At 56.4% G+C, this 13,036-nt stretch overlaps 1 protein-coding gene across 1 annotated transcript in view; it reads right to left on the bottom strand.

The window, feature by feature from the left end:
• GABBR2 (gamma-aminobutyric acid type B receptor subunit 2) overlaps positions 1-11,646 on the bottom strand; it is a 351,363-nt gene extending 339,717 nt beyond the window's left edge. The window contains exon 1 of the mRNA XM_062206955.1: positions 11,323-11,646. Coding sequence (XP_062062939.1) covers positions 11,323-11,646 — 324 coding nt within the window. The remainder of the gene's footprint in view (positions 1-11,322) is intronic.
• Between the last annotated feature and the right edge of the window lie 1,390 nt (positions 11,647-13,036).

Below are 13,036 nucleotides of genomic sequence, written 5' to 3'. Positions count from 1 at the left end.
GAGGCAATTGATTGGGTGAAATTCACAGAAAGGAGGCCTTGGCCCCTGCTACTGACAAAAGCTGTGGAGGAAGACCCTACGCTGTATGCAGATGCGGGGTCACGCTGCCTCCGTGGCAGGGGTCAGTGGGAGCCGGGCCTCAACTCGCCACTCTTCCGGCTGTCATGTTGAACGAGTGTCTGAACCTCTCAAAGCCTCGTCTGCAAAATGACAATGACAGGACCAAGTTCATCAGACCCAAGTTCATCAGGTGAGGACTAAATGAGTGAACGATGCGCAGCACTGGGCCCAGGGACCCACTCGTGATGCACATCGGAGAGAGCTGGGCTGTTTGGTTCCCTTCAGCTCCAACTGGTAACTGAATATTACCCCTGCCTTGCCCTCGTGGATGGCCATGAGATTAGGAGCTCTCCAAGGGCTTCCCAAACATTTCTAGAATTCCCAGGGTCTGGCAAGGGGCTGGGAAGGCTCAGCCGGGACCCCGGAGACCCCATGCTCAGTGATGGCCAAGCCGATTCTCCCTCCCATCAAAGTCAAGGCACTCATAGAGCTGGGCTGGGGGGAGGCACTGGCCCGGCTGCCATCAGAGGCCCAGAGTGAGCATCTGGGTCCCCGTCTGCCAGTTAAATCCCTAAGATGATTCTGGGCATTTTCAGAAAAGCTTCAGTGAATGGGGGTGTTCTAGAAACAAAGCGGCGTGGGTAATACAGCGATGATTATCACAAGTATGGCTGCTGCTTTCAAAACCAGATCTCCCGGAACAAAGTCAAGTGGTTCATGAGCGGAGTGTGAAAATATCATTTTCTCTGCGCCACCTCCTGACCCCTCACCACGAGAGCAGCAATAACGTGTCCCTCCACCAAGTCCTGCGTTGGCCTGATTTCCTCCACATGGTAACGGATGGCGAGCCGGCCAAACGGCAGGGAAGGGTGTGCTTCAGCCAGCGGCCATGGGACGTGGGCACTGGCGAAGACAGAGGAGTCCACTTGCTCAATACTTTGCACTTATTACAAACTTTCTAGACGACAATGACATTTCATCCTTCCAGCAACACAGCCTTTGCACAACAGACCGGAAAAGTAGAAAATTGGCCAAAGAACGTGGCATGAGTTCAAAAGGGCAGCACAACGTCCATGGGCTTTCTCCAGGCAAGACTCCGCAGACTTCTCAGCTCCAGCTCCTTACCTGATGTACCCAAGTGATGCTAACAAGCTTGGGTATCTGGTTGGGGTGCCGCTATCAGAGAGAGGGTCACCCTCAGACTGAGCTCATCCAGTCCCTGATTCAGTTCCAACCATGGCAAGAGAAACAGGAGATGCTTCCAGCTCAGGAGCCCGGAGCCTGGGAGAAGTCACTTCAGGGGATCCTGGGGCATCGCTCTTCATGCTGGCTGCACCTGCCACTGGCCCACCAGACTCGCCCCGGCAGACAACTTGGCTTTATTCCTACAACCTCTCCTGGGACCAGACCCCAGGGCCACCCGGGCTGGCTCTCCTGCTTTCTGGAAGTGGGAGGTGGGTATCAGAGGCTGGTTCCTAAGGCCTCCACCTGCTGGTTAGAGTATTGCTCCAATCAACTGTCCTCCGAAACCATACTGCTTCTCGGATGTTGGCAATTACTGTTTTCCTGGGTTTTGACGGATCTTGGAGGATGCTTTGTGTGTTTGTCAGGGAAGAGGAGAATGACACCAGCTTTGCACGTGAGCTTGCCCTGGAACATCCAACAAGTCCCCTTTCCCCTTTACACGCCCCCGAACACACCAAATAATACGAACCCAAAAGAATGAACAAAGAGAAAGCGGGAAGCTCACCCCACGTGGCTTGGCACACAAAGAAGTTCCTCCATTTGTTAAAGCTGTGCCCATTAATCCTCTTAGAACTGGAGAGCTGGAATCCAGGCTTTAAGATCTGTTTGTTCGATAAATATTTAGTGCACTCTTGCTCTGGGTCTGGCCCTGAGATAGTGTCTGGGGGGCGGAGGGTACTGTGATGGAGCCACACACACACCTAGGGCCTGACCTCTTGGTGCTAGCAACTGGGCAGAGAGTCTCCATCCATGCTGCAGCCCACTTCCCCAGTCTCAGCAGCTAACCTAGCACTGGAACCCAGACCGCCAACCCTCTCTGGGGCTCATATTCCCACTGCTTCAGCCTAGAACACCTGTTCCTCCCTGGAAAGCCAGGTAAGAGAGGAAAGCATTGGACCAGCCTCAGTGCCTGAGTCCCACAGAGAAGGGAGGAGGAAACAGCGTAGCAGACGCCAGGCAGCTGCTTATTGGGCAAACTGTGCCACTTAATTTTCTCACCTTCCTAGAACCAAATAACCCGAGCAATCAGAGCTAAGAAGCCAGGTTACGTTCCCCTCCCAAACAACATGGGATACACCTAGCAGGTGTCTAGAGAAGGGGAAGGCCTTCCCTGGCTCCATCTCCTGACCCCCAGCACGGCTGGATCAAGCCTCACATGAGCACTTCTGTCCGTCTTGACCATCTGCTAGACAGAGAGATCTTGAAGGGCAGGTGCCTCTATAGCCCAGGGCCTAGACAAGCGCCCAGCTAAAAGTTCGCTCAATCGGTGGGTGCAGTGCCAGGGCCCTGGTAGGGCTGCAGCAGCCAAGCAGGGGAGCCACTCGGGCCTCCCTGGGAGGCTCCAGGAGGAGGCACACTCAGCAGCCACGGCATCCAGGCCAGGGACCCAGGCTCCCAGGGCAGCCCTCAGTCAATGCCTGGGGTGGGCCAGCGTTCTAGAGCCTGGCTCTTTAGTCCAGCACAGGACACCTGGAGATATAGGGCAGCCTTCCCTCTGGGGCTCCCCAGTGGGCTGGCCGAGACTTTCCGGGAGCTGCACCTTGGGCTGAGCCTCTTCCTTACCCTCGTCTCCTTCCTTCCTCCTCTCCTTTTCACAAGGATCAACAGCAGCACTGGGTGATTCTCGACCCACTCTTTGGTCTTCCACAAGTACGGTCCCCAAGATCTCCGACACCTGTCAGTCCATCTTGGCTTCTCCTTCCAGAAATGGGGTGTCTAAGACATGCCCGTGCCCCTCTGTATTCCCAGCCTCCTTTCAAGATAGGCTGGTTGGTCCGCGACTACTTGCAGTCAGTGAAGTACGAACAGACATAGTATGCACCACTTAAGCATCTAGTATGTCTTCCCTGTGGACCCCTCCCAGACCCCACCTCCTTGCAGACAAAACACGGAGAGTCTGGACCTCTGCGTTACCATTCAGAGGAAAGCACCCCCACCAGGACCTCTGACACACCAGCCTTTGTGTGAGCAACGTATAAACTTGACCGTGCTAAGCACGAGAGAGGCCAAGTTTGTTGACGAGCGTAGCCTGGTTTACTCTAGCTACCAAAAGGCATAGCCCTCATGTACACGTTTGTTTAGTACGTCTATCTGTATTGCTATCTGAGCCTTCCAACTGGGTACTTGCCCTCTGAGATCTCAGACCTCCGGACGAACAGGTTGATGTCCAGGCAGGCATCTGGTCCAGCGGTTAAGATGCCACTTGGGATGCCGGCATCCCACGTCACACTGCCAGGGTTTGAGTCCTGGCTCCACTTCTGAGTCCAGTTTCCTGCTAATGTGCACGCTGCAAGGCAGAAGATGATGGCTCAAGTACTTTGGTCTCTGCCACCCACATGGGAGACCTAGATTGAAATCCAGGCTCCTGGCTTTGGCCTGGCCCAGACGAGGCTACTATGGGTATTTGGGTAGTGAGTCAGCTGATGGAAGACCCCTCTCTCCCTCTCTCTCTCAAATAAAATGAAAACAAAGTTTTAAATGCATTTTTTAAAAAGACGTTGACGTCACTGCACCCACAAGAAGGCAAAAGCAAACACCAGAAGCAGTCCCTGTAAAGACAGACCCCGACAGCTACACAGATTCTTACTGTGCTGCGCCCCCTTTTCAAGGGAACCTGAGGACAGAGAAGGGTGGTCCTGGGTGGGACGCTGGCCTGGCCCAGGCATCACCCTCACTGTGGGAGCTCAGTGCTTGGTGCTGGTGGGAACATCAGAAGGCAGCTATGGCTCGGAGGTCAGCCACACGGCCACCTAAGACCTGCAGTGAGGGAGGCTAAAGACGCCAGGAGGCGACCGAGGTGAACCATCCCGTGGGCTGTCAGCCGGGAGAGCAGGCGCTCCTTCATCCTCCTGCAGCTCCACCAGGCCCAAGAGGGCCCTGGGACTGAGGCTGGCCCTGCCCTCTCAGAGCTACGGCCAGAGAAAGTGCCCAGCACGGCTACGACCCGAGACGGGGGGGAAACCGTGCTCACAGACACACTCGTAAGCGCTCCGGATCTGCACCCTCGTGCGCCGACGCCCCTTCTCAGCAATGCAGCACCCCAGAAACAAAGCGGAGAGTGCATACCACTTGATGCCTCATAACATCTCGGTGAGGTCAGCGAGATGGCCCCCCTACAGCTTGGAAGCAACAACAGCAACCACGGAGCAAAGCTTCACTGAGCACTCCCGGAGCATGGAGCTTCGATAAGCTCGGGTTACTGGGTCATCTCACTGCTGTCCAGCCCACCCTAGAAAGCAGGTAACCTATTAGCCCCATTTTATAGATGGAGAAATCAAGGCACACAGACCTGGCCAAGAGTACAGGGCCAGGAAGTGGTACCCAAACGGGGATGCATCCTGGCTTGCTGGCCTCCAAGCCCACGCTGCCCATAGCCCAGCCTCTCCATTCCCACCAGCCTTGGCCAGACCACACCCATGTCCGAATGCTCCTGCAGCCCCTCGTAGTCCACAGTGAAGCTCAACCAGCATTCAAGGCTGTGCACGGCCAGCACCACAAACCCTCACCCGGGGAAGACCAAGTCCATGCTCCCTGACGTGAACTCCATCTTTTGATCCTGGGAAGCCTCCTGGGATCCAACCTCCACTTTCCTGGACCGCTGCCTCACTGTTAGCATCATGGCAGGGGGCGAGGGAGACTTCAAAAAAATTTGTAGAAAATGAAATTCAAAGAATTTTTTGCAGCAAAAAAAAACCAGTTGAGCTCTATGCATAGTATTTTCCATGAACTTTTGGAAGCTCCCACACACATCTCCTCCTGCAGGAGGCCTCTCTCAATCTAGATTCCACCCTCCCTTTCTCTTCATGTCCCTGGCTCCTGCTGTCTCTGCCTTCAGCGTAGCATCTCCCCAGCGCCTGCCTTTGTGGATATCCGTGATCAGACCCACGGCGCACACACAGCCCCTTCCCAGCCATGGAGCTCCCAGGAGGAACCACCTGTTCTCCGCCCTTCATGCGAGGGGATCAGGCCCTCCCTCTCCCGTCAGGAACTGGCAGATGTCCCAAGCCCGGGCCATCAGTCAGGTGAATGGTTCAGAGGAGAATACATGAAGCAGTTCAAGCCAATGAGACTTGAGCTTGGGAGTTTTGCTGGAACAGTTGGGAAAGGAACATTCTTCTTACTGGAGTTTCTAAACCGGGAGTGTACACGCCTGGAGCTGCCAGAGGCCATCTGTTCTGCCACATGGGGAGAGCCTGTCCCAGAGAGAAGCCAACATAGAGGAGATCAGAGCCAGGAGGCAGAGGGGAAGATATTTTCAAAGATCCCATTTGAGCTCCTGGATGTAGCCATGCCTGAACACAGCTGCTACAGTTTAGATATAGTTTCAGTGTTCCCCTGGGCTTCGTGTGTTGAATTTTCATTTCCATTGTGAGGGATTAGGAGAGTGTGGACTATGATGCTTAGAGTAGGATCCTGGGAAGTGATTAGGATTAGATAAAACCTTTAGGGTGGAGTCTCCACGATTGACTCCTAGTAGCTGTATAAGAGGGAGAGAGAAAAGATACACACACCTGCTCTCCAGCTCTTGCCCCCTTGAGCCTTTGCCAGTAAGAAGGCCATTACCAGAAGCAGCCTCTCAACCTTGCACCCCTAGAACCATGAGCCAAAATCAACCTCTTTTCTTTATATAGTAGCCTGCCTTAGCTATCTCATTACAGTAATGGAGAGATGGCTAATATCACTGTACAGCCCAGGGGTTTCAGGAAAATGGGTTTCCATCCCTTGTGACACCCACCACCACCACAAGTAAACATCACACTTTCGAAGGGCCAAGTGCCCTGCTCTGGCTATGTGGCTACAGCCCTGAAGATGCGAGCCTGATCAGAAAGAACTCCCACTCTGTTTATTCTGCATAACAGCCATTTGGAGGAATAGTTCACATACTATCGCATTCACCCTTTTAAAGTTATAGTCAGTCTGAGGGTTTTAGTACAATCACAGAATGACAGAACCATCTCCCTCTTCTCTCCAGCACTGAGGAGAAGAACCATGTCCTTGCCTCTGTTCCCTGTTCACCTGCGGCCTCCCTCCAGCCAGAGCTGTGCTCTGTCCCTCCCTGCAGACCAGCAGAATAAACACCCACTGAGCTATACTCAGGAAGCAGCTCTTCGGGAAGCTCAGCCTCAATCCAACTGCTATTTGGTTCCTCTCTAAAGCATAATGAGTAAGAGTAGGCACTTGGCAGAGCCCCCCGAATACACACTCACCCATCCCTGAGCTTCCGAAGCTGGATCCCTGCATCAGGAGGGCATGCCAAGAGCGGCACACCTGAACTATGTGTCTTTGGCTCGTGACAAGTGGGGACAGGGGTTTGGCTTAGTGGTTAAGAAGCCGACATCCCATGTGATAGTACCTCGGCGCTGGCTCCCGATTCCAACTTTCCACTAATGTACACGCTGGGAGGCAGCCGGTGATGGCTCAGGGGATTGGGTTCCTGCTGTCCACGTGAGAGACTTGGACTGAGTTCCCAGCTTTGGCCCAACTCAGTGCAATTAAATACTTACAGTGCATGCATGGGAATACAAGGGTACTTCAAAGAGTTAGTAGAGAAAAACGGAAGTAGAAGGTGACTATTTTGGTGCAATTTTTTAAATTCATGCATGAGTTTTTCATCATATGTGTTATATGCATTTTTCATTAATATTTGAAGATCACCCTCATGTGTGGATTTCTAATTTTTTGAGCCAAAATAAGTTTACCTTTTAGTTCCATTTTTCCATGAACTTTTTAAAGTACCTACATAGTATAGCATAGAGCCACTGAAAATGATCTTTAGAAGGAAGATTTGAGGAGAAATATCCAAAATGCAATGTTAACTGAAGGAAACAAAATATAAAAGAACACATAGAATAAGATCTCTAGTATAAAACAGTAAACACTACAGCTGGAAGGGAATGTTGCTAGCTATTAAACAAAAATGATTTTTGTGTAGGTGGGTGAGGGGCAATTATTGTTTTTTTAATGCTACTTGTAATTTCCAATTTTTCTACAATGAACATTAATCAAATCAGAAAAGCCAATAGTTTTCTAAACTCATTGCTGAGTTTAGAAAGGTCAAAATGGAAGCCTTACAAAATTAATTTTATTGAAAGGCAGAGAGACAGACACAGACAGCTAGGTCTTCCATCTGCTGGTTCATTCCCTGAAAGTCCTGCAGACCAGGCCAATAGCCAGGCCAAAGCCAGAAACCTGGAACTCAAACTAGCTCTCCCACATGGGTTTTAGGCACCCAAGTACTGGGGGCTGCCACCATCTACCTCCCGGGGTGTGGACTGGAAGCAGGTGCAGGACCTGAACCAGGCCCTCTGATAAGGGATGTGAGCATTCCAAGTGGTGTTTTAACTGCTCGCCAAACACCCTGAGTTATTATGAATGTAGATCATTTCTGCATTTCCTGCGACATATAAAAAATTCCCTGATTCTTTTTTAAAAAAAAAATATTTATTTATTTAAAAGGCAGTGTTACAGAGAGGTAGAGGCAGAGAGAGAGAGAAATCTTCCAGGTGCTGGTTCACTCCCCAGATGGCCACAACGGCCAGAGCTGCACCGATCCGAAGCCAGGCGCTTCTGGGTCTCCTACGCGGGTACAGGAGCCCAAGGACTTGGGCCATCTTCTACTGCTTTCCCAAGCCATAACAGAGAGCTGTACCGGAAAAGGAGCAGACAGGACTCTAACTAGCGCCCATATGAGATGCCGGCACTGTAGGTGCCAGCCCCCTCCCTCAGATTCTTTTAATCAAACACAAAAGTAATAGTATCTATCACATTTACCTTTTAACCTTGACTCATGGGAAGTCTGGAGCTAAACTGTAATACTCTAGATGCAGTAACCATGTTACCCAGGTTCTTCATATAGTAACTGCCATGCTCCTGCAGTTTCTGACACTTCCTGAATCTATATTTTCAGCTGTGTTGGTTTTATACTTGCATATGCAAATCCTCCTTGGAACATATGCAGTTTTCAAAAAGTACACGGAAAATGCATTACTCAAAAAGTACACGGAAAAAAATTATGCATGGATTTCGAAATTTTTTGCAGCAAAATAAACTTCTAATCCCACTTGCCACGAGCATTTGGAAGCACCCCCGTATAAACAGGTGTGTGCCGAACTGATTTGATGCTACACCTGAGAAGCAGAGGTTCTGATGGACAGGTGTTTAGCTGGGATGTTTCATTGTTACAAACACATGGCACTGAACTGGTTTGGAAAGGTCTATTGCTATCCTAATTCCAGCAGAGAAGAGTCCTGGGCAACCCCATGCATGAAGCTCCTTTAATGAGATAGACTGTCCCCAGAGACTGGATTAACCCCTTCCTTGCAAAATTTCCATCTCCTTTTGATTGCGCGGACAACTGGCCTCTGAGGCCACCGACTGACAGCGAATGTCAACAAAGCCAGCCAAAACCCATTGGCCACATCCTTCTGGCTTTCAAGTCTACAGACAGTGACACAGCCGGCAAGTAATTAGGCACACACACATCCACAACAATGGGCTCTCTGAATAAAGCAGCCCCCAAAGCCCCTCTTTAGCCCACTCTGCAACATTCTGCTGGAAACGACCCAGGCCGATCCTTCTTCCACTGTAGCTCAGGGGAAACACTACCTCTAGTCTAACCTCCAGGCCACTTATTTTTTAAAAAATCAAGTAATGATATATACATATCACCTGGGCATTCTCCCAATTGGGATCCCTCACTGTGGACGCCAACACCATTGACAATTAGCCAGAATGCGTTTTTCCTGGTGATAACCTCCCTCTGCTCCACGAGAATCCGAAGGCGAGAGAGCAGCCGTCTTCACCTTTGCCTTGCGACCGCCTTATCACCCCAGAAGCCACAACATCCGAGCTGCAAGTCCAAGACAAATGAAAACAGAGGGAGAGAGGGAGGTGGGAAACCTTTACCCAGTGCCTCCGGCACGCCAGGCAGGGCGCTGGCCGCTGAGCCGGGCAGCTAAAGGGCCCTCGCCCTTCCCCTCCGTGGTCAGTTAGCCCTCACTAGCCTCCCAGCAGCACTCTGCTGAGTCTGTATTGTATCCCACATCTTCAGAGGCAGACGCCTGGGCCTAGAGAAATGAGCTACCTGGCTCAAGGTCAGCCGGTGGGGAAGGCACCATGCACCCCAAAGCCCTCTCTCTGGGCCCTTCCAGGAGGCTAGAGCTGCTTCTCTCTTTGCACCAGGCTGACACACCATCCTATCTTCCTCCCCAGGGTTCCCTAAATATTCCAGGAGAAGCGAAGCACCTGCTGGCTGCCTTGTCCTCCGGCCTTTGGGCTCTCTCACTCAGAAAGTCATCAAGACTCACTTGAAAAATAAAACGTGTAAAAGCTTCAATCCACACCCAGAAACATCAAGCAAACTGCCCCAGACAGCCTACTGGGAAATCTCCCTCTAAGGGGAAGACATTGAAAACATTCTGCAGCTGACAACACTTCGTGATGATGCAAGCAGGGTTGCCCTGTCTACAAAGCCCTGGCTCTCTGGTGCCCCTTCCAGAAGAATGTATATGGAAGCAACAGTGCCGAGGAGCACCAGCGCGCGCATTTGCGCGGCTGTCAGTTACGTGTGCCGGACAGGTACCCCCGGAGAACTTGCAATGCTCCGGCAAAGGCGAGGGAGCTGCGAACGTCATTCGGAAATGACTTCACGCCCGGTTGGCCCTGCACGGCCACCTAGCTGCACCCTCCCGGGGCAGGAGACGCGGCTCCGCCTGCGGCAGCTTGCGCACCCCGCCGCCAACTGCCATCTACTCCTTCACCTTTATTTACCGCGCAGAGCCGGCTGGCTCATCGCGGAGCGGGGGAGGCGGGGAATAAGACACAATCTACATTCTGCTCTTTCTCCGGGGACAGAACGAGGGTCAGAGACAGGCAGAAACGAGGCCTGGGGTGCACCCGCAGCGCGGGAGCGCGACCCTCCTCCCCAAAGGGGGTCCGCACCAGCGCTCCAGCAGAAGCGCCCAGCCCCCGCCCCCCCGGGGGGAGCTGGGGTCAAGCCCCCTGCCTCGGCCGGGCTGGGCGCGAGGCTAGAGGCGCCAACCGAGCGTTCTGCACAGGAAATCACTGCCCCCTTCAGGCCGCGGCTCAGACGCTGCGACCGGAGCGCAGGGGCTCCCTCAGTCCCGAAAAACTCGCACGCCCGACCTTGTGCGGCCAGCGATCGCTCCTCCAGGCCCCGGGCTAGCGGCGAACGTCCCACTGAAGCTGCGGGCGGACGCCAAGCCGAAGGCGTGGGGAGAGATCTCGGGATGGGCTCAGAGAAGGAAGCCCGGAGGGCAAGCCCCGCTGCCGCGCTCCAAGTCCGTGCTGGGGCCACTAGGACGCTTCAAGTCTGCGCCGGGAGAAGCTGCGCCTGCAGCCGCGGGGTCAGCAGTCCGACAGCACCGCGCGTTCGGGGCGAGATCTGCCGGGGCACTCTCTGAGCAGCGAGCCCGACAGGGTCTCCTCCTAAACCCGCCGGCTATCGGCAACGCCAAGCGCACCAGGCAGCTTGGCTGCAGAGCCGGTAGCCCCACACCTACCCGCGCCGTGCGGGCTCCGAGCTACTGGCGCGCGCCGCACGCCCAGCCCTGCTGCGCGCTTCGGCCCCTGGGGTCCCGGGGCCCTCCGGACCTCAAAGCGCATCTTCGCTCTCCCGGGGAACACAGAGGGCAGGCCCGACGCCCCTCCAGTCCCAGGTGGCCCAATTTGCCATCAATGCGCCTATTCCTCCCACCTGGCAACCATGAGCGGCACCTGGCCAGGGGCAACCACTGCAGGCCTTTGGGGGTCCTTCCTTGGTCAAAGGAGAGCCCTAGTCCTCGCTGTCACCCCCACTCCACCCCCCTCCCCACAATCCCGGCGGAGGGGGTGTTCGGCGAATCTGGATTCCAGCTATCAGCCAAGCCCGGGGGGACCCCGGGGAGCGAGCGCCTCAGCAGGCGCAGGCGGGTCAGCCGCGGCCGGAGCTCGCCTCCGTTCCAACACTGCCCCCAGCGCCCCCCGGAGCCCCGACGGCACGGGCGGCCGGACGCTCACCTCGGTGTCGTAGAGCCGCAGGTCGAGGAAGTAGGGGCGCAGGAGTGACTCGTTGCGAATCTGCTCGATGGCCAGTTCCACGGCGGGCAGCACGCCGCGCCCGATGCTGCCCTTGGCCACCTCCTTGGTGAGCGGCATGAGGCCCATGATGGAGAGCGGCGGGCTGCTGGGCGGCGGCCGAGGGGCGCCCCGCGCCCAGCCCCAGGCCCCGGGTGCCAGCGCCAGAAGCAGCGGCAGCAGCAGGAGCAGCAGCAGGCGCGCGGGCGGCGGCGGCGGCGGCGGCGGCGGCGGCCCGGGCAGCCCGGAGCTCCGCGGGGAAGCCATGCCGCGCCGCGGGCTGCGGGCGCCGGCTCACTCGGCCCGCATGGCCTGGCCCGGCCCGCCGCCCCGCGCCAAGCTCTCCCCGCGGCGCCCGCGCAATGGCGCCGGCCCGGTCGCGGCTCCGGCTCCGGCTCTGGCTCCTGCTCGGCTCCGAACGGCCGCGGCGGCGGCGGCAGCAGCGGCGGCGGCGGCAGTGCCCGTGACGGATCAATCACGCCGGGAAGGGGTGGGAGCGAGAGGAGTGCGGGAGGCGGGGAACGAGCGAGCAAACGCGGAGAGGGGGCCGGCGTCTCCGCGCGCCTCTCTCAGCGCGGCCGCCCCGCACCGGGCCGCCTCCGCCCGCCCCCGTGCGCGCTCTGAGGCGATCTCCCTGCCGGAGCTGCTCGGCGGCAGCCCCTGGAGCCCGGCCGGGGGAGGGCAGGCGGCAGGAAACGCGGGAGGCGAAGGCGAGGCTGCTCGGCGGCGGCTCGGGCCGCCTCCAGGGACGGGGACGGGCTGTGCGCGCCAGGGGAGGGGGAGGCGCCGGCGCTGCGGCGGCGGCGGCGGCGGGGAGGGCCGCCCTCCCCGCACACTCACTCCCGCGCCCCCGGCTCTCCGCCGGGTGGGTGCTGCTGTCTGCCGGCCGCGGGGGGCCCGAGCACCCAGGGTCGGTGAACGGGGTGCCAAGACCTCGCGCCGGCACGCGCAGTGGCCGCGGCCGCTTCGCCGAGCGCTCTCCGGAGCACCTGAACGGCATCTGGAGACCGCTTCTCCGAGGTCTGGGCGCTCAGGTCCGGGCGGGCGAACGTTCCACGAAGGCGATTGCAGGAGCACCCGCAGCTTGCGCTCTGCCGCCCCCAGGGGCCCTGACCAAGCCCCGAGGGTCCCCGAAGATGCTCCTTGGTACTAGGCTGCCTAACCTCAGAGCCCCCGGCCGAGGACACCTCTCTGCCCCGCACCGCCGCCCTTTGCCTAGTCCAGGGTAGCTGGGGCCCCAACCTCGTGGGCGCTACTGTCTGCTCCAGGCATTTGACCTCTCCACGTCCCTACCTCGAAGAGGGCCTCCTCCTCGGTTTCTCTCGGGGCGAGGGGAGAGCCGGCGGCACTGTCCTCAGGTCAGCACAAGGCCCCTGCCCCTCAACGTGGTTGTCACTTCTTCCAGTTGCACGGGCCACACTGTCTCACCTCGGGCCAGCAGTCCTGGACCACAAGTGCTCCAGAGAGCTGACCTGCAACCTTGGGCCCTAGGACCTCTCCAGGAAGAATGGGAACCTCCATCACTAAGCTATGAAATCCCAGCAGCTGGGGCATGGCGGGTGTGTTGGGGGGGGGGGGCATCATCACATCGATGACCTTGTCACATGGAGATTTAACCTTCAGGAAGTGCTTACACCACCCCTTACAATGTAAGCCT

The sequence above is a fragment of the Lepus europaeus genome, chromosome 12, assembly GCF_033115175.1.
Source record: "Lepus europaeus isolate LE1 chromosome 12, mLepTim1.pri, whole genome shotgun sequence".
Lineage (NCBI taxonomy): Eukaryota > Metazoa > Chordata > Mammalia > Lagomorpha > Leporidae > Lepus > Lepus europaeus.
Note: the sequence above shows the minus strand (reverse complement) of the source record. Positions and strands in the feature narration are given on the sequence as shown.